At 54.4% G+C, this 19963-nt stretch overlaps 1 protein-coding gene across 1 annotated transcript; it reads right to left on the bottom strand.

Annotated features, from left to right (window-relative positions):
* Positions 1 to 490: 490 nt before the first annotated feature.
* Positions 491 to 6219, bottom strand: Odf3l2 (outer dense fiber of sperm tails 3 like 2). Its single transcript, XM_052166002.1, has 4 exons — positions 6093 to 6219; positions 5158 to 5265; positions 2907 to 3020; positions 491 to 972 (listed from the first exon to the last, which is right to left on the bottom strand). The coding sequence occupies exons 1-4, from the start codon at positions 6217 to 6219 to the stop codon at positions 491 to 493; spliced, it is 831 nt and encodes a 276-aa protein (XP_052021962.1).
* Positions 6220 to 19963: the final 13744 nt, after the last annotated feature.

Here is a 19963-nt window from a genome sequence, read left to right as displayed (position 1 = left end):
CCCACTGGAACTGAATGAGGTTTGCAGAGTTGTTCAGGGTTTGCTTTGTGGCGTGGATAGAAGTGCTAAATAAACCAATGCACACAACGCTAACAGCTGTTGATGGAGGAATAATTTATTGGCAAGCAACTCTAGAGGGTGCGGGGAGGGCAGAGGCATCAGGGCCACCTCCAGGAGAGTTCTCCGGCCTCATCTGCAGAAACCCAAGTGACCTGGACACTGAATTCTAGGACACACACAGTTTCCTGTCCAGCCAGGGAAAGGGACACTTCTCCCTGGCCTGGTCTGACCTGGGAAAAGAAACTGGGGCCTGGAAGGAGGTTCAACCTCAGCCTGTATGGAGTCTTGGGTCAAGGGCCCCAGGGACAGAAAGATCAAGTGGCCTCAAAGGACCTCGGACTACAGAAGGGGAGGGAGGCGCCTTCTCTGTTCCACTCTGAGGAAGCGAGGCCCAGGAAGGGCCCCAGCTGCCTGTGCCCTACCGCTGTCATCATTTGAGGTCCCCTACCATGGTTGATGCCCGTTTTGAGTGACGGATGCCCATGGTATATGCCGGGGCCCGGGCCCTGTTAACAGTGACCTGTTCCGGGTTGTGGGTACCAGGACCAGGTGTGTCCTCCAGGGGGCGTGGTGTCCGGGGTCTCCCCAGTATGCTGAAGGCCGGCCTGCGCTGCCGGTAGGTGTTGAGGTCAGGACTCTCATACTGCCCGGGGCCTGGAGTCTCAGAAGGACCCTGAGGGGGGCGTGCAGGGGCTGTGCGGCCCACCACGGTGTAGCTGGGACTGCTAGGTTTGATAAAGATCTGTGATCCCCAGAGGGGAGGCATGGTGTAGGCATTGGGGGCAGGAGCAGAGGTGTCTGGGGGCTTCTGTCGAAGGCGAAAGCCCAGCGTGAAAGCCGGGGCGGTCCGCTGGCGGGCCGGGGGTGCCTTCTCTGGGCTGTAGGCCCCAGGTCCTGGTGTCACCTCCAGACCTGGAGGGCAAATGGGCATAGGCACAAGATGGAGGCCTCAGCTGGCCAAGGACCTGCACCAGAGGCCGTGCAGAGCCGGACCCCCAGCCAGCAGCGTTCTTCACACATGCGTCCTTTTCCTGATACTCCCAAGCTCACGCTCCAACGTCCACCCTTTCTCCAACCACACCACAGCCCAGCCATCCTCCTCCTGCTTCCCACACTCACTCCAGCGCCCCACAGCCCCATGAATTATCCTCTCTGAAGCCCCGGACACCCTGAGATGGACCCCCTAGGTGGACCTGAGTCCACCAGGAAATTCAAGAAAGCAAAGATATCTAAGCTGCTTCTTCCCTGCATTTGAATCTGCACTGGTGTGATTAAAGAGCGGGGCGGGGCGGGGCAGTGAGAGAAGGCTGAACAGAGCCGTGAGGCCCAGGGAGAAGGTGAGAGGGTGAGTGGGAAGGTGATGGGAGTTCTGGAGGGGAAATGGAGGGAAGGATGGGTAGATGGATGCAGAATGGATGGATGGCTGAGAGAATGGGAAGATAGACTTACGGACAGATGAATGTGTGGACAGGTAGATGGACTTATGAATGAGTGGATGTGTAAGAATAGGAGTTGGTAGTTGTGTGGATGGATGGGTGGATGGATGGATGGGTGGATGGATGGATAGATGGATGTGTGGATGGATGGGTGGATGGATGGGTGGATGGATGGATGGATGGATGGATGGATGGGTAGATGGATGGGTGGGTGGATGGATGGATATGTGGATGGATGGGTGGATGGGTGGGTGGGTGGATGGGTGGGTGGATGGGTGGATGGATGGATGGATGGGTGGGTGGATGGATGGATGGGTGGATGGATGGATGGATGGATGGATGGATGGATGGGTGGGTGGGTGGATGGATGGATGGGTGGATGGGTGGGTGGATGGGTGGATGGATGGATGGGTGGATATGTGGATGGATGGGTGGATGGATGGATGGGTGGATGGGTGGATGGGTGGGTGGATGGGTGGATGGGTGGATGGATGGATGGATGGGTGGGTGGATGGATGGATGGGTGGATGGATGGATGGGTGGATGGATGGATGGATGGATGGATGGATGGATGTGTGGATGGATGAGTGGATGGATGGATGGGTGGATGGATGGATGGATGGGTGGGTGGATGGATGGATGGGTGGATGGATGGATGGATGGATGGATGGATGGATGGATGGATGTGTGGATGGATGTGTGGATGGATGGATGGATGGATGGATGGATGGATGTGTGGATGGATGGATGGGTGGATGGATGGATGGATGGATGGATGTGTGGATGGATGAGTGGATGGATGGATGGGTGGATGGATGGATGGATGGGTGGGTGGATGGATGGATGGGTGGATGGATGGATGGATGGATGGATGGATGGATGTGTGGATGGATGTGTGGATGGATGGATGGATGGATGTGTGGATGGATGGATGGATGGATGGATGTGTGGATGGATGGATGGATGGATGTGTGGATGGATGGATGGATGTGTGGATGGATGGATGGATGGGTAGGTGGGTAAATGAATGGCTTCATATATAGACTGTGGATGGATTGCTAGATGGATGGATGAGTATATGAATTGGTAAGTGTGTGTATGGATTAGGTGGATAGGTTTGATAACATGGGCAGAGAATTAGATCAAGTATCTGAAAAATCCTCCTGGAACCATGTGAGGGGGTTGTTAGCGAAGGGGTCAGGAACCAGGCCTCCCTGCCTTTAGGCTGGGGGCGTCACCACACTGCCACCTCAGCTCAAGGCCTGAGGATAGGAGTGATGACCGTTCATCCGAAAATCCAATGATCTTATCACTGCAAACACATTAGTTCTCAGAGCTCCAGTGGTGCAGGGCAGGGGTGTCCCCAAGCTCCTAAGAGGCCATTTCCCACCGCACACATTACATACTCACCTCTAACCTTGCCCCGTCCCTGAATGGAGTAGGCAGGGGGACAGCTGCGGCCAAAGCGAGTGACTTTCGGGTCCAAGAAGTAGACAGGTCCTGGACTGGAATCCTGGAGAGGTGCTGGGAAAAGGAACCAGAGTCCCAAAGGCGCCCTGACATAAGGCCTCCCAGACCTGACCCAAAAGGCCAGAGCCTCCCGAGAGACTGAAGCATCTCAACCTGGGAGCCACAGCCTTGGAAGTGCTGATCACGCAGGGGGACTGTGGTGGGGCACGCCAGTCCCAGCAGGACCTCTGCTCACAGGGAGTCACCTTCAGTCACCCTTGAGGTGGATCAGCCTGCTTGCCCCACATTTTCACATCACCATGGAAGGAAGGGGTCACTGATGCCACAGCTGGTCACCATTATTACAGATGTCTGTGGGAAATGGAACCCACCCAGGTCCTCGCAAATCACTTCAGCTCTGACCCTGACTTTGCTTCCAGCCCACCGTGTCTGGCCCAATTACTGATTGTCAAACATTAGGCACACTAGCATGCTAACGGCAAACACACCTTCAGTAGGCGTGGGGAGCATTGATGGGTCCATGCTGAGACTTTCTCAAGGCCTCAGCGAGCCCCAGCATATGCCTAGGTACCACCTAGGTGTGGACGTCCGTGCAAAGACCCACAAGCAGGGTTCACACACACAGGCGCCTCCCCGCCAACTCAATGGTGGTCACTAACGTTAAGCAATGGCCCTCGGAAACACCGCACACCTCCATTTGACTGACAAGAATTTGTGTCCAGCCCTTCTCTAGCTCAGAGCTAATCTAAACGACTCCCAGGATAGGAGGGGGTTGGGCCACAGTCACCAGTATGTGCTGGGCCACACAAGAAGATGTCCCTCAGCATCTCAGTTTGCACGGACAAACTACCCAATTTCCTGCACAGCCCTGTGGTAAGAAAGCCCAGCATGCCCCTCAGCATGCGTCCCACCCAACCTGCAGGCCGCACCTGGTATCCGCTCCCCTGGGGGCCTTCTTTACCAAACATTTTTTAAATTTTTTTTTTGTTTTATTTTGTTTAGGGGGATGGGCAGGGTCTCTCTATCTTGTGTCTCTGGCTGATTCACTATGTAGACCAGGTTGGCCTTGAACTCAGAGGTCTACCTGCCTCTCTCCTGCTGGTACTAAATAGTAAAAGGTGTTCACTGCCAGAAAAGACTTTTTTTTTTTTTTTTTTTTTGGTGAGACAGGGTTTCCTGGAACTCGCTCTATAGACCAGGCTGGCCTCGAACTCAGAAATCTACCTGCCTCTACCTCCCAAGTGCTGGGATTAAAGGCGTGTGCCACCACTGCCCAGTGACTTTTTTTTTAATTATATGTGTCTGTAAGGGAGGTTTTATGTATGTACCGTGAGTGCAGGACCCACAGAAGCCAGAAGCCAGCTTCAGATTTCCCGGGGGGGGGGGGGGGGAGCCCCACTGTGCAAGAGCAGTAAGAGCTCTTACAAGCTGAACCTCCCACCCAGCCCTATCCCACCACAGTCTTTCCTACCTTATTGTGCCCAGATCCCACTGCCTGCTCTGGACCCTTACCTGACCCAGCCTGCTGAGAGGCTCCGTAGATCCTCCAGCCTCCTGTCTCATGGCCTCTAAGTGTCTGCAGCAGCCCCTTCCCCAGACAGCCTCCGCCCAGCCCAATGGGGACTTAGAGCAGCTTTGGGACCAAGTGCTGAGATGTTGGCTGGTATATTCAGCCAGCATCCCTGAGAACTCAAGCTGGCTGTGGGCCTTACATGTCCTACACTGTAGAATGTCAGAGAACAGGCTGAGAGAGGCCCCAGGGCCTGCTCACCAGCACCTCTGCCGCCACTAAAGACCACCCTATGCTCAGGATAGCAAGTGTGCTCACGCATTTTATCCAGTACGCTCAGACACCAAGCAGGACCGCGGCTTTCTTCATTTAAATCAAGCCCAAGGCTTTACGCATTGTAGGCTATACCCACCAGGCGCATCCTGCAGCCGAGCCGCCCAGTACTGGCTGACACAGCTTGGTATCTGGCCAGAGGTAGTAATATACATTCAGGGTCCCAAAATTTGGGGGGGAGGGGGTGGCGGCAGGAGGGTCAGGAGTTCAAAGTCAGCCTGAGCTGCACGAGAAGGCAACCACTTGCCAGACGTGACCCCACCTGCCTTGTCTTGCTCGCCCTGGGGCTTACTTCAGAGAGACTCTGGAGGCTTGGGGAGGTACCCCGAACCCCTCAGCTGCTCTTACCTTCACTGGGCCTCCGAGCGAGTGAGTAGGCCGGACTGGCTGCCTTGGTGCAATCATGATTGACATAGCCAACAGTGGACGGAAGAACATACAAGCCAGGTCCGGAGCCTGAGACCCAAAGACCAGATCAGGGGTGGTGCTCAGAACCCAGAGGGCCAGGTAGAGTCCCACCCTGGACCCCATCCACCTTCATGTCTGAGTAGAGAAAATGTCTGCAGGACTGGGTGACACCCGCTTTGTGAGCTAATCACGAATCACTCTGTCTGTAGAGACCCAGGAAGACAGGCTAACACAGAACGGAAAGAGGCTGGGAGCAAGGACCACCACTGGCAGGGAAACTGAGACCGGAACAGAGAAGCTATCGTGAGTGGAAAACAGGCCAGAAAAGAGACCATCGCAAGAGAGGAAACCAGGGCCAGAGTATAGAGACCGCTGCAACTAGAGAAACTGAGGCTGGAGACGTAGACACCATTGAGGGAGGGAAACTGAACCCAGAATGTTGTGTGGGTAAATGGGGAAAGTGAACCCAGGACAGAGAGATTGTCCTAGAAGGGAAACTGAGGCCAGTCACAGAGAAACACCACCTCAGAGGTGGGGAGATGGATCCTGGTATAGATCCCACTGTTCACTGTAGAATGGGAAACTGAGGCTGCAGCATCACAAACACCCGCCCCTCCCTGCAGCACCCGGCCTCAGCCTCTGGCCCCTTCACACACCCCAGAGCTCCGCAGTCCCCCACATGCACCCTCCCTCCAACTTTCTCCCACAGGTTCTGCTCCACTGTGTTCAACCTGTCGCCCTACAGGACAAGTGTGCAGGGCCTGCAGATCCCACGGGGGAAGACATATGGGCCGGCAGATACTGCCTCTACTGAACATCCCAGGAGACCCCGTAGGGAGACAGGAAGAGCCCTCCCCAACACGGCCAGCACAAACCATTCTCCAGGGTGGTCATTCCACAGGACTTCCTCAGCCCGGTCTCTGGGATGTGTCCATCTGCCACCCGCCGGGCCAGGGGCACTGTGGCCAGTTTAGTCGCTGGGTCGCAGCCGAGGGTCCCCATGACGAACAGGGCCTCGTGTGAGCTCCTGTGTCCTGCCGCTCTGGTGCCACAAGCCAGGCACTGTCCCCAATCCTCACAGCTCAGCCGGTGTTGGCAGAAGCCTGGCCTTACCACACCCTCCCCACCACACAGACGGCCCCTTGTCCCTAAGCAAGGATCTCAGGGCCTGGCCAGAGCCAGGCTGGTTGGCCGGACGCTGGCCTGGAAGTGGAGCCGAGATCAAGTGTCAGCCAGGTGGCTGGATGGTCCAGGAAAGACTCCAGTGTCAGCCGAACAGGTCCCCCAGGGAGTCGGCTGAGCTGGGCCACGGGGCCAGAGCAGGCCCCAGGGATCCAGGACGGCAAACAGGACGCCCCGAGAAGCGTGGATGAGGGGAGCAGAGCCTCATTTCCACAGCCCAGGGTTGGATGCCGTGTCCCCAAGTCAGTCGAGCGCTCTGGGCACCTGCTTTCCTTCATCAGCAAGCGTGTACTGAACCCCTGATGTATCCCCGACTCTGTTCCCGACTCTGTTCCGAGCGTGTGAACAGAACAGGAACAGACTGGTAAAGGGCGGTGTGCTTCAGGTGGGGAGGAAAGCTAAATGAGCAATTTAATAGATTGTTCCGGTATGAACCAGCCTGAGAAGGGTGACCAGGTGTCAGGGTAGGAGGCCAGCTCTGCAAAGGTCCTGCTGGGGTCAGGTTGGCGGGTGAAGCTGCCGCCTTCTGCCTCAAGGTGAAAGACCAGTGAAGTGGAGACTTTTGGTTTCTCTGGAAACTCAGTTGTGCCAGATGGTGCTTTGCTGGGGCAAACGCGTGAAGGAGTGTTTCCCTGAACCAGACACGGGTGAAGGGTTGTTCTTCTAAAGTGAGCGCATGAAAGGACCCGTGATGAAGGATTCCTTGCTAATCACACACACACACACACACACACACACACACACACACACACACACACGTATCAGTCTGCCTTGCATTGCATAGCAGAGCTCCATTTGTCAGGACTCCACAGAGACACCACCTCTGGTGGGTGTCGCGCTAGAAGCACTTGTGAACTGTGGTGACGCACGCCTGTAATCCCAGCACTCTGGGAGGCAGAGGCAGGCAGATTTCTGAATTCGAGGCCAGCCTGGTCTACAGAGTGAGTTACAGGACAGCCAGGGCTACACAGAGAAACCCTGCCTCAAAAAAACCAAATCCAAAAAAAAATAAATAAATAACTCTCGGGATTCAGTCAAGGCTAGATGAAGGCGGAGTCACCTAGAGCGGCGCACAGTCTGAAGGCTGTGATGTGTGCAGGTAGCCTGGTCTGTTCCCGTTCTAGCTCCAAAAGAACTGAGGCAGAGACCTGGATCTCTGTTTGTTTGTTTGTTTGTTTGTTTGTTTGGATTTATTTATCGTGTGTACAATGTTCTGCCTGCATGTATGCCTGCACAGCCAGAAGAGGGCACCAGATCCTATTAGAGATACTTATGAGCCACCATGTGGTTCCTGGGAATTGAACTCAGGACCTTTGGAAGAGCAGCCAGTGCTGTCAACTTCTGAGCCATCTCTCCAGCCCAGGACCTGTATTTTTATTGATAAGCTACGAGCCTGGACTGGGCAAGTTCTGAGTTATTCTAACCCTCTAAGACAGCTAACACCCAGATAAATGCCCACGGTTACCAGCCATCTGGCCTTGCCCTGCCTTGCTCTATCCACGGGTGTTCTCGTGGGTGTCTCTCATTGTGACCATGGAGAATCCCTGGCAACCTGCTCCTCACTGCTGCTCCTGGGCCCTCTCCTCCTCCTCCTCCAGGGTCCTCTTCTCCCTTCCTCTCTACCCGGGACCCCCGGCTGGGATCAGAGTCCAGCTTTCCTATCCCTTCTGCCCAATCATGGGCTGATCAGCTCTTTATCAACCAATCAGAGATCATTGGAAAGCATTCTTTACACAATACAGACACAGGAGATGCTTCAGTGATCATGACAACACTAATGTCCAGACTATAACCAGATCTCTGGGCACAGAAATCAGCATCTGAGCTGAACAGGGCCATGGTGCACAGCTTTAATCCCAGAACTCAGGAGGCAGAGGCAGGCGGATCTCTGAGTTCAAGGCCAGCCTGGTCTACAAAGCGAGGCCAGGACAGTCAGGAGGGCTGGTTACACTGAAAACTTCTGCCAGAGAGAGAGAGAGAGAGAGAGAGAGAGAGAGAGAGAGAGAGAGAGAGAGAGAGAGAGAGAACATTCAGCATCTGAAAATTCAGTGCACAAGACCAACCCCTAACACGGTCTTTTGGAAATTTTACTGTCTTATACAACTGGAGTAACTTAGGCTAGAGCACAGCCTGGACTTCCCCCACCATCCCCCCACCGTCCCCCCCCCACCGTCCCCACCATCCTACATCCAGTCCACCTTCCTACAGCCAAAGCCCTGCATTGGCGAAAACCCGTAGAAAAGGCAGGAAGATATACCCCCTGCTGCAAACTTGCTAGGGCCTGTTACCATTTCATCCACCAGAGGGCACCAGAGTGAGTTCTGTGCCGTGGGCTCTGGAATCCACCTGGGAAGAGAGGATAGTAAGGAAAGATGACAACATGAGGTAAAAACAGATAAAATCAGATGAGAGGGAACAGATAAGGAGAAGATGGTGGAGGACGGTGGGGGATGGTGGGATGGTGGGGGATGGTGGGATGGGGGGATGGTGGAGGATGGTGGGGGATGGTGTGGGATGGGGGAGGATGGGGAGGGATGGGGAGGAATGGGGGATGGTGGGGAATGGGGGATGGTGGGGAATGGGGGGATGGTGGGGAATGGGGGGATGGTGGGGAACGGTGGGGGATGGGAGGGGAGGATGGTGGGGAATGGGGGAATGGTGGGGGATAGGGAGAATGGTGGAGAATGGAGGGGATGGTAGGGGATGAGGAGAGGGCAGTGGAGGATGGTGGGGGATGGTGGAGGATGGGGAGGATGGTGGGGGATGGGGAGGATGGTGGATGGGGAGGATGATGGGGATGGAGGAGGATAATGGGGATGGTGGGGGAAGGGGGGAGGGGGATGGTGGGGAATAGTGGGGGATGGGGAGGATGGTGGGGGATGGTGGGGATGGGGAAGGGTGGTGGGGATGGTATGAAGAGGTGGGGGATCATGGGAGTGTGGTGGCCACTCAGAGAACTCTCGATGGACTCATCCCGTGCTTGACGACGTCGTCAGAGCTCCCCTCTCTCTGGCTCTTACAGGCTTTACTGGTCTTGTCGAATCCCTTAAACATGTCTCCCCTCAGAGGCCTTTCCTTAAGCTACGTTTCTGCCACAGCAGCTGTGACTCAATGACTTCAGACCACAGTTGTTTCCTCGGTCTCGCTGTGTCCGGCGTGCAGAGGAGCAGCCGGGACCGACCGGGTCCCCTCAGCTCTGTAGACAGTCCGTCCGTGTCTCCTCTACTTGCCTCTCGTCCCTGAGCCCGGACTCCGTCCGACTCTTCTTCCTTCCTCAAGACAGTGGGGGGTTCCTCAGGTCAAAGACCTCAAGGAAGCAAGAACCCTTGGGGCGTCTAGTCCTGCAGCCTGATGGGGGGCGGCATATTGTTGGACATTGGTCCTAATGCTTGGATTCCATCAGGAATCTATTGTCCACATGCTGAAGGTCCTTGTCCCCAGCTGGGCTTTGATCAATCAATAAAGATGCCAGCGCTAATGACTGGGCAGAGGGAGGTGGGCGGGGCGGAGGGAGGTGGGCGGGGCGGAGGGAGGTGGGCGGGGCGGAGGGAGGTGGGCGGGACCCTTAGGGTTGCTCTGGCGAGGATGAGCGTGGGAGACAGACAGGATGGGCAGGAGAGAGAGCCAACCAGCGAGTGAGAATTCGTGGGTGGCCGCTGGCCACTTCCCAACTGGACCTGGGAAGCAGGGGAAGGCTCAGGAGCGCCCACCCTAGGAGGAAGCCAAGGCACTTTAAAATTAACAGGTGTGTTTGTGCGCACAGGTGTGTGTGTGTGTGTGTGTGTGTGTGTCCTGTGTATGTGTGTGTGTGTCCTGTGTATGTGTGTGGTATGTGTGGTGTGTGTATGTAGTGTGTGTAGTATTTGTGTGTGTGTGTGTGTGTGAGTGTGTGTGTGTGTGTGTGTGTTTGTGTGTGTGTGTGTGTGTCCTGTGTATGTGTGTGGTATGTGTGGTGTGTGTGTATGTAGTGTGTGTAGTATTTGTGTTTGTGTGTGTGTGTGTGTGTGTGTGTGTGTGTGTGTGTGTGTGTCTTAGTCAGGGGTTCTATTCCTGCACAAACATCATGACCAAGAAGCAAGTTGGCGAGGAAAGGGTTTATTCAGCTTACACTTCCACACAGCTGTTGATCACCAAAGGAAGTCAGGACTGGAGCTCAAGCAGGTCAGGAAGCAGGAGCTGATGCAGAGGCCATGGAGGGATGTTCCTTACTGGCTTGCTTCCCCTGGCTTGCTCAGCTTGCTCTCTTATAGAACCCAAGAACACCAGCCCAGGGATGGCACCACCCACAAGGGGCCATCACCACTTGATCACTAATTGAGAAAATGCCCCACAGCTGGATCTCATGGAGGCACTTCCCCAACTGAAGCTCCCTTCTCTGTGATAACTCCAGCCTGTGTCAAGTTGACACACAAAACCCGCCAGTACAGTGTGTGTGTGTGTCCTGTGTATGTGTGTGGTATATGTGGTGTGTGTGTGTATGTAGTGTATGTGTGTGGTATATGTGGTGTGTGTGTGTATGTAGTGTGTGTAGTGTTTGTATGTGTGTGGTATATGTGGTGTGTGTGTGTGTGTGTCCTGTGTGTGTGTGGTATGTGTGTGTATGTAGTGTGTGTAGTGTTTGTATGTGTGTGGTATATGTGTTGTATGTGTGTGTGTGTGTCCTGTGTGTGTGTGGTATGTGTGGTGTGTGCATGTGGTGTGTATGTGTACTATGTGTGGTGTGCATGTGGTGTGTGTGGTGTGTGTGTATGTGTGTGTGGTGTGTGTGTGTGTGTGTGTGATATGTGTGGTGTGTATGTGGTGTGTGTGTGGTATGTGTGGTATGTGTGTGTGGTGTGTGTGTGATATGTGTGTATGTGGTGTGTGTGGTATGTGTGTGTGTTGTGTGTGTGTGGTATGTGTGTGTGATATGTATGTTGTATATATGTTGTGTGTGTGGTCTGTGCAGTGTGTGTATGGTGTATGGGGTATGTGTGTGTGGTATATATGTGTGGTGTGGGGGTGTGTGTGGTGTGTGGGGGGGGATGTGGGGGTGTGGGGGTGTGTATGTGGTGTGTGTGTGTATATGGTGTGTGTGTGGTGTGTGTGATGTATGGTATGTATATGTGGTATGTGTGTGTGGTGTGTGATGTGTGGGGGATGTGGGGGGTGTGGGGAGGTGTATGTAGTGTGTGTGTGTGTGTGTATGGTGTGTGTGTGGTGTGTGTGGTGTATGGTGTGTATATGTGGTATGTGTGTGTGGTGTGTGATGTGTGGGGGATGTGGGGGGTGTGGGGGGTGTATGTAGTGTGTGTGTGTGTGTGTATGGTGTGTGTGTGGTGTGTGTGGTGTGTGTGGTGTATGGTGTGTATATGGGGGATGTGGGGGGTGTGGGGGTGTATGTAGTGTGTGTGTGTGTGTGTGTGTGTGTGTGTGTGTATGGTGTGTGTGTGTGTGTATGGTGTGTGTGTGTGTGAGAGAGAGAGTTCCAATCTGAGTCCAGACAGCTCCTGTGTGAGTGCTCACCTGCACCCCTCCAGGAGGTACCGGGTCCTAGTCAGGGTTTCTACGGCTGCGATCAGCACCGTGACTGAGAGCAGCTGCGGGAAGTCTGTTGGTCTCGATGCGGACGGCCCCCATAGATTCATCTATTCAAAGGCTTTGTCCCTGGTTCATGCAACTGTTTGGCGATGATTAAGAGGTGTGGCCTTGCTGGAGGAGGTGTGTCACTGGGGGGCTTGGAGGTTTAAAAAGCCCACACCAGATCCAGTCTTTCTCCGTCTCCAACTTGTGAATCAGACATAGGCTCTCCGCTCCTTCTCCAGTACCATGGCTGCCTCCCGGCTGCCGAGCTCGTGGCCAAGATGGTCACCACCCTGTGAGCACGGCCCCAGTTAACGCTTTGTCTTATAAGTAGCTTTGGTCATGCTGTCTCTTCACAGCAACAGAACAGTGAGCCAAGACAGAGTTGGTACCAGAAGTGGGGTGTTACCATGTCAAGCCTGACCCTGCTGTTTTTTGGTAGGGTGTGAACTTTGGGACAGTGACGAGTGTCCAGTTGAGCACTGTGAGTACGTGCCTGGACAACAGGAGTCCTAAGAGCACGCACACACACACACACACACACCCTCAGAGGTGCCCGAGGGGAACAATATCAGTGGCTAAGTCAGAGGCCATTGTTTTGATATTTAGCAAGAATGTGGCTGCTTTCTGGCCTTGTCCTAAAAACCTACCTGAGGCTGAATGGAAGAGTTTTCGGATCCGAGTTGTTGGTAGAGGAGAGGTTTCGAGACCGCCGGGTATTGACTGGGATTGGTGGGTTGCGGTGATCACTCTTAGATCTGCTGTGAAAAGGAGCAGGCGGCTGAGGAGAAAAAGAACCTCAGAAAGTGTGACGTTGACCGCAAGCCTGCCACGCGGAATAAAGGGAGTGGTGCCCTCGGGGTGAGACCCCACCCAGCCAACCCTGCAACCTGTCCACACACACACACACACACACACACACACACACACACATTATGGGAATGTAATTCAAGAAGGTGGGCTGGTTTAGCCCAAACTGAAGTAGAAACTTCTGGTTTCTCTGGAAAGTCAGTTGTGCCAGATGGTGCTTTGCTGGGGCAAACTCGTGAAGAAGTGTTTCCCTGAAGCAGACACGGGAGAGAGGATGTCCTGCTAAAGCAAGCGCGTGAAAGGACGCGTGAGGAAGGAGTCTTCGCTGACAACACGCATGTGTTGACAACACGCATGTGTTAGCTCCCCTGACATGCATCGTTAAGCTCCATTGGTTGTGACTCCGTAGAGAGAAAAGCACCAAAATCCTCTGGTGGGTATGGTGGAAGCTTCTTGCCGCTTCTGCAGACTCTGGCTGACTGGCAGGATGATGTCCGCCATACAGACTCGCGTGGCTGCGTGTCTTCAGATCTGTTGTTTCTGTGCCCCGCCCTGTGAGGACAACAACAGCTCACAGCCTGCCCTCCCTCCGGGACACCTTGAGCTGCCCCTTACCTGCCCAGTACTGTTCATCTCGTCCTCAGTCCCACTGGCGCGGACTCACACCGCTGGGCAGTGCCCGTCTAGCTTTATCCCACGGGAACTCTAACAAAGGAGACCTGTCCGCCCCAGCTGGGCACCTGTCCCTTCCCTCCAGAAAGAGCTGCCATTCATGCAGGTCAGAACTGGTTCTAGTGCTTCGCTGGGGGATCCGGCCTCAGGTTCAGAACACCCTGTTTCAACAGAACAGGACACAAACCTTTGGATAAACAAAAGGCTCACGTGCTAAGAACCTGTGGCGTCTGAAGAGGAGTTCCGGTAGATTCATTTGTGTCCGTAAAGATCTTTCTTTCCCTCTCCGGCAGCCCCCTGTTTCCCTGCTCTTCCAGACACACCAGAAATCCAGCCAGCAGAACCTTGGTCCTAGCCTTGCCTGCTTCCTGGCCCGCCTCCTCTCCCGTCCCACAAGCCTCTACTTGTCTGTTCCCGTATGAAGACCCTTCCTGACCGCACTCTACCTTACAGCTCAGCTCATGTTGATTCACCCCAGCTGTAGCACTAGAGTCTAACCAAGCACTTGCCTGTTCACAGCCCCTGTGTTCCAGGCTGGAGTCGAGCTGTGGCTTACGCCTGGAGTGTCCCCCAAGACCCCTGAGCTGCAGCATGGGGAGGTGGTGGACACTGTAAGGACCAGGCTTGGGCAGAGGCCCAAAGGTCACTGATGTTGTGCCCTAAAATGGCTTGTGGGACTCCTGTCTCCTCCTCGCTCTCTGTCCATTTTGGTCTTGTTTTGTTTTTTAGATAAGGTTCTATGTTTTTGCTTTTTGTGTGTTGTTTATTTGGTTTGTTTTGTTGGTTGGCTGGCTGGTTGGCTGGTTTTCTGGGGAAGGCAGTTTGCAACAGGGCTTCCTTGTCCTAGAACTCATTTTGTAGACCAAGCTGGCCTCAAACTCAGACACTCTCCTCCTTCCACTGCCTCCCAAGTGCGGAGATCAAATCATGAGCTTCCATGCCCTGCTGACAGTGTCTTGTGATGAAGCCCAGGTTAGGCCCAACTTCAATTCTCCTGCCTCAACCAGCTAAGCACCGGGATAACAGATGAGCGCCGGGATGACAGCTGAGCACTGGGATGACAGATGAGCGCCGGGATGACAGCTGAGCACTGGGATGACGGCTGAGCGCTGGGATGATAGCTGAGCTCTGGGATGACGGCTGAGCGCTGGGATGACCAGTGCACAGCACTATTCCCAGCCCTCTCTCTCTTTGTTTCTTGGCTGAAAGGTGAATAGGATGCTCCCCTACACACATCCTGCTCCACCTCAGATTCATTGGTCATGATCTGAACTCCCAAAACTGTGAGTCAAAATAAGCCATATCCCAGGTGTGACAGTAATAGACAATGGACTCCTCCCAGCTCAGCCTCCTCTCCCTGGAACTGAAGCTCCAAGACAAAGGGTGTGACTCAGGGTAGAACCTCTACCTAGAATCCTCCAATGAGGAGCTGGGTGCATGGCTCAGGGGGGGAGCCCCGCCTAGAATCCCCCAGTGAGGACATGGGGGCGTGGCCAGGGTGGAGCCCTGCCTAGAATTCCCCCAGTGAGGAACATGGGGGAGTGGCCAAGGGTGGAGCCCTGCCTAGAATTCCCCCAGTGAGGAACATGGGGGAGTGGCCAAGGGTGGAGCCCTGCCTAGAATTCCCCCAGTGAGGACATGGAGGCGTGGTCGGGGTGGAGCCCCACCTAGAATCCCCCAGTGAGGACATGCGGGCATGGTCAGGGATGGAGACCCATCTAGAATCCCCCAGTGAGGGGTGGGGTGTGGACGGATAATGGAGTGTGTCACATGATGCCCTCAATTAACCCCCAGAGCCCTCTCTCAGTTCCCTGGGCCAGGAGTCCCTGTAGCACACACAGCAACACATGTATAGTATCATACTGAGCTACTGACGGTTTCTTACCCTAGCAACTACTCTCATTCAAGGACCTCAGGGCTCTGGCACAAGTCATTGTATTAAACAGGACCCCAGCGTCCAGTACCATCATGTCTGTCTCCAGACACACCCGGCAAACCTTAAACAAAACACTGCCTTTGCATACGGTGGTCTACACACGCATCGGAGGAATCAGGAGGTGAAGGCAAGAGAAGAACTGAGTTTGAGAACAGTCTGAGCTGGGTGGTGGCGCACGCTTGTAATCCCAGCACTCTGGAAGGCAGAGGCAGGCGGATTTCTGAGTTCGAGGCCAGCCTGGTCTACAGAGTGAGTTCCAGGACAGCCAGGGCTACACAGAGAAACCCTGTCTCGAAAAAACAAAACAAAAAAGAAAAAAGAAAAAAAGAAAAAAGAAAAAGAAGGAGAGAGAGAGAGAGAGAGAGAGAACAGTCTGGGCTACGAAGTGAGTTCCTGGCCAGCCTGGGTTATAAAGATTCAGTAAATGAAGCACAGATCTCCCCCACATCTTCATCCCAAGCAAGAAAGTGAGGCACTTGACTCCATCCTGGCAACAGGACCCGCTGCTTAGCAACCTTGTCATCATTATCTCAGCTCCTAGTAACAGGATCATAACCTTGGTAACAGAGCCCAGACACAGGAAATTGAACCCATCGCCTAGCAACAGAACCCCAGACCTAGCAACATGCAGCCAGCCCCTAGCAACAAGACCTTAGGCTGAGTGGCAGGTCTCCACCCTTGGCAACATGACCCCTGCCCCCAGCAACAGGATCCCAAATCTTGGTAACATGGTCCCAGACCTTAGCAACAGAACTCTAGCCTAGCAACCCAGTCTCAGCCCCTAGCAACAGGATCCTAGCCTAACCTAACAACAGCATCCCTTCCTGCCCCTAGCAACATAGTCTCCGCCAATGGCGCCGACAGAGCCAAATCCTGCAGTGATAACATATATCCCTGCACAGGGAGACCATGGGTGCATCCCTAGGGCCTCCACCCTCGCACTGGCCAAAGCCCCAAAGGTGAGATTTGTGATCCACAGGGAAATGAGAATCACACTTTCCTCAGCTCCAAAGCCCCTACAGCCCAAGCATCCCCATCTGAGAGTGCTAAGGTCGGAATGTTCAGGTGCCCGGCTTCCATAGCTTGGTGGGCCACAGCCTGCTGCATGATGGGAACTGGCGTTCGTTCCTCTGTGGAAGTGACGAAGGACTCCAGAGAACTCCGGCTGAGCTGAGAGCAGGAGGGTGGGTCCGAGCATGCAGATGAAGTAGGAGGGTGGGGCCGAGCATGCAGATGAGAACAGGAGGGTGGGGCCGAGCATGCAGATGAGAGCAGGAGGGTGGGGCCGAGCATGCAGATGAGAGCGGGTGGGTGGAGCCAAGCATGCAGATGAGAGCAGGAGGGTGGAGCCAAGCATGCAGATGAGAGCTGGAGGGTGGGGCCGAGCATGCAGATGAAGCAGTAGGGTGGGGACGAGCATGCAGATGAAGCAGGAGGGTGGGGCCGAGCATGGAGATGTGGAAGGGAGGGTGCTGAGCCCATAGGATGTCCTTGGTGGGTGAGAGAGCTAGAGAAAGGCTGTCTCTGAGGCAGGGTGTGGAGGCCACAGTGTGGCCTTGGAGAGGTAGGTAGAAAGCCACCGGAAAGGCCAAGCTCTGGTGGGTAGGGTGAAGTGGGAACTCGGGGTTCTTCGGAAAGTTAGCCTTGTCAGATGAAGTTTTGCTGGGCACACGGGAAAGGAGCCTTGCTAAAGCGAACACGCTTTAGGAAGACTGTTTTCCCAGGGCAGACACTGGAGAAGGGTGTCAGCTGTAGCAGACATGCGGAGAGCTCTCGGATGAAGAAGCACGGACGTGGAGGAGGAGCACCGAGCCTCGCTTTGGTTTGCTCCGCCTCGCTATTCTTCGCTGAGGACCCACGTCTCGCCCAAGAACTGGCTGTGAGGTTCCGGGGGCAGCTTGCCGCTCCCGCAGCCTCGGGTCGGGCCAGTCGGTGAGCCTTGAGCTTTCTTCAGGGTTGAACTGCAGGTGTCTGCCTGCCTGGCCTGCTCTGCAGCTGCTGAGCCGTATTTGGTATTTGCTGCCGAGAAGACCGAGCTCACCGCAGAGATCTATTCCGAATAGGTCCACTTCCCCAGCCTAATAACATTTCTCTTCCACTACCTCCGCTGGGTGTGGGCAAAGAGGTTGAACCCCTGTTAAAAGTAGTTTTCAGGGCTAAAGAGATGGCTCAGCGGTTAAGAGCACTGACTGCTCTTCTGGAGGTCCTGAGTTCAAATCCCAGGAACCACATGGTGGCTCACAGCCATCCATGGTGAGATCTGACGCCCTCCTCTGGTGTGTCTGACCACAGCGAGTGTACTTACGTTAAATAAATAAAACCTCCGAGAGGGGCCAGAGCAAGAAACTGTAATGAGATCTGACGCCCTCTCCTGGCGGGTCTGAGAACAGCTACGGTGTACTCACATATAATAAATAAATCTTTTTTTAAAAGTAGTTTCCAAAAAAATGTAGCCTACAGTGGGGCATAGAGGGGAGGGCTCAGAGTTGGTGGCCAGGTGCTGCTGGAAACCAGGATCTGCTCCTTCTCTGTAGGGCTGAGGCTGGAGTGGAGTTACTGTGGGTTTGGGGCTGAGGTGGAAGGTTAGGATCGCATCAGGGTTAAATTCCTCATGTTCTCCACTTTGTGCTCCCAGATCCTGATAAGCCTCCTCATTCCTGTGTCTAACCGTCAGCTGCATGAGTTCTAAGAGGTCCCTGAAGTGGAAATTGTAACTTTATTTTTTTTCAAAACCAAAAAAAAAGAAAGAAAGAAAGAAAAAAGAAAAAAGACAACAGCCCTTAAAAGTCGGAGGGTGGTGGCACACACCTTTAATCCCAGCATTCTGGGAGGTTGAAGCAGGCGGATTTCTAAGTTCGAGGCCAGTCTGGTCTACAGAGTGAGTTCCAGGACAGCCAGGGCTACACAGAGAAACCCTGTCTCGAAAAAAACCAAAACAAAACAAAAAATCAAAACCTTTTTTTTTTTTTTTTTTGGCGTTTTGGATTTTGGTTTTTCCGAGATAGGGTTTCTCTGTGTAGCCCTGGCTGTCCTGGAACTCACTCTGTAGACCAGGATGGCCTCGAACTCAGAAATCCGCCTGCCTCTGCCTCCCAGAGCGCTGGGATTACAGGTGTGCACCACCGGTGCCCGGCTCAAAATCTATTTTTAATGACGGCTTTTAAACGCTTTAATCTCCCTTATAGCCCACCACCCACCGGAGACAGTGGGGAAGAAAGGATACGGGGAAATAGATCTGTTTAGAAAGGTTCTTCGGAGCAACTCCCATCTGTTGTCTGGAAATCAGCAGCTCGGTTGACAGGTCAGCAGGTCACTGGCAAACACCTCAGATACAGCAGCAGTCCATTTCGGTAGAGTCAGGTTAGCAACAGAGGTGACACAACCTAACAGAGACAGCCAGGCCTCAGCCTCAACTCAAACCAGCAGGAGGGACCCGGAGGGACACCAGGAGACACGCTCAGCTGCACCTCTCTCAGGGAAGCAAAGATCAGCCAAGACGCGAGACCCCAAGCGGTGCAAAGCTCTCTCTCCATCCAGTCCTATTTACACCCTCCAAAGCTCACGTGTCTGCCTCAGCACATGCATCCAGTCATCCTGAGTCCACAGAGTCCCGATAAATGCAGCTATATGTAAGTACACCGTCGCTGCCTTCAGACACACCGGAAGAGGGAATCAGATCCCATGACAGATGGTTGTGAGCCACCATGGGGTTGCTGGGAATTGAACTCATGACCTCTGGAAGGGCAGTCTGTGCTCTTAACTGCTGAGCCATCTCTCCAGCCCTAGGTTAAAGCATTTAAGAATCCGTGTTAAAAGCAGGGTTTGAAAAATCTAAGCCTACAAGTCCCCCACAGTAGCGGACCTGCTAGGGCCTCTGCTGGAGGCTGACCTCAAGTGAGGCGTCAGCACGTAGACCACCAGCTTCCCAATCAACAGGAGAGCCGAGGTCGGCTTCAGGTTGTGCAATCAAGGTGGAGGGCAGTTCTGGAAACCGGCCCCCCCCTCGTGGGCCCCAGTACACCCGTGACCCCCACCCCCACAACCAGCCTGCCCGCTGCAGCTGGCCTCTCTCCGGAGAGCAGAGGCAGGAGCCACCAAGCTCCTGTTATGACTGTAACACAGCACTCTGGTTCTCCAGAGTGTGAGGGACCATCAGAAATGCCCCTAGTCCCCCAGCCTCTCTGTCCAGCTTTCTCCTCAGAGACCAATGTCCCCACGTGGGATGCTTTCTGTCTCGGACACCCAGCTGCCTTGGGGAGGGGGGGCTCTCAGAACCACACCATCTGCCATGCGGACAGGTGAGGGGAGTCTTGTGATCTGCATAGGGGACCTGCAGCCAAACCACCCTGTCCCAGGCCAGCAGGGGTCGCTATGAGCCTGACCACGAATCTGTGACACCCTCAGCTGCCCAGCTCCAGCACAGCAGGCCCATCAGTGACATCCTCAAAGCCAGAATTCCTGCCTCCTGGAGCCTCTGTGATCCCTGACACCTCCAAGTTCGGGCAATCCAGGGCCAAGCAGTTGGCTGTCTCCTGCCTCCTCCAGACAGAAGGCAGCAGGCAGCCTGAAGTTCCTCCGGCTGAC

Source organism: Apodemus sylvaticus, chromosome 20 (assembly GCF_947179515.1).
Source record: "Apodemus sylvaticus chromosome 20, mApoSyl1.1, whole genome shotgun sequence".
NCBI classification, from domain to species: Eukaryota; Metazoa; Chordata; class Mammalia; order Rodentia; family Muridae; genus Apodemus; species Apodemus sylvaticus.
The sequence above is the reverse complement of the archived record's forward strand: the minus strand, read 5'-3'. Positions and strand labels throughout refer to the sequence as shown.

Excerpts from the sequence above, each read along its gene's own strand:
- Odf3l2 (XM_052166002.1), bottom strand. The coding sequence starts at position 6,219 with ATGGGGACCCTCGGCTGCGACCCAGCGACTAAACTGGCCACAGTGCCC. Across the intron at positions 5,266-6,092 it reads AATGACCACCCTGGAGAATG|GCTCCGGACCTGGCTTGTAT; the intron begins GTTTGTGCTGGC and ends TTTGGGTCTCAG. Across the intron at positions 973-2,906 it reads GGGACGGGGCAAGGTTAGAG|GTCTGGAGGTGACACCAGGA; the intron begins GTGAGTATGTAA and ends TTTGCCCTCCAG.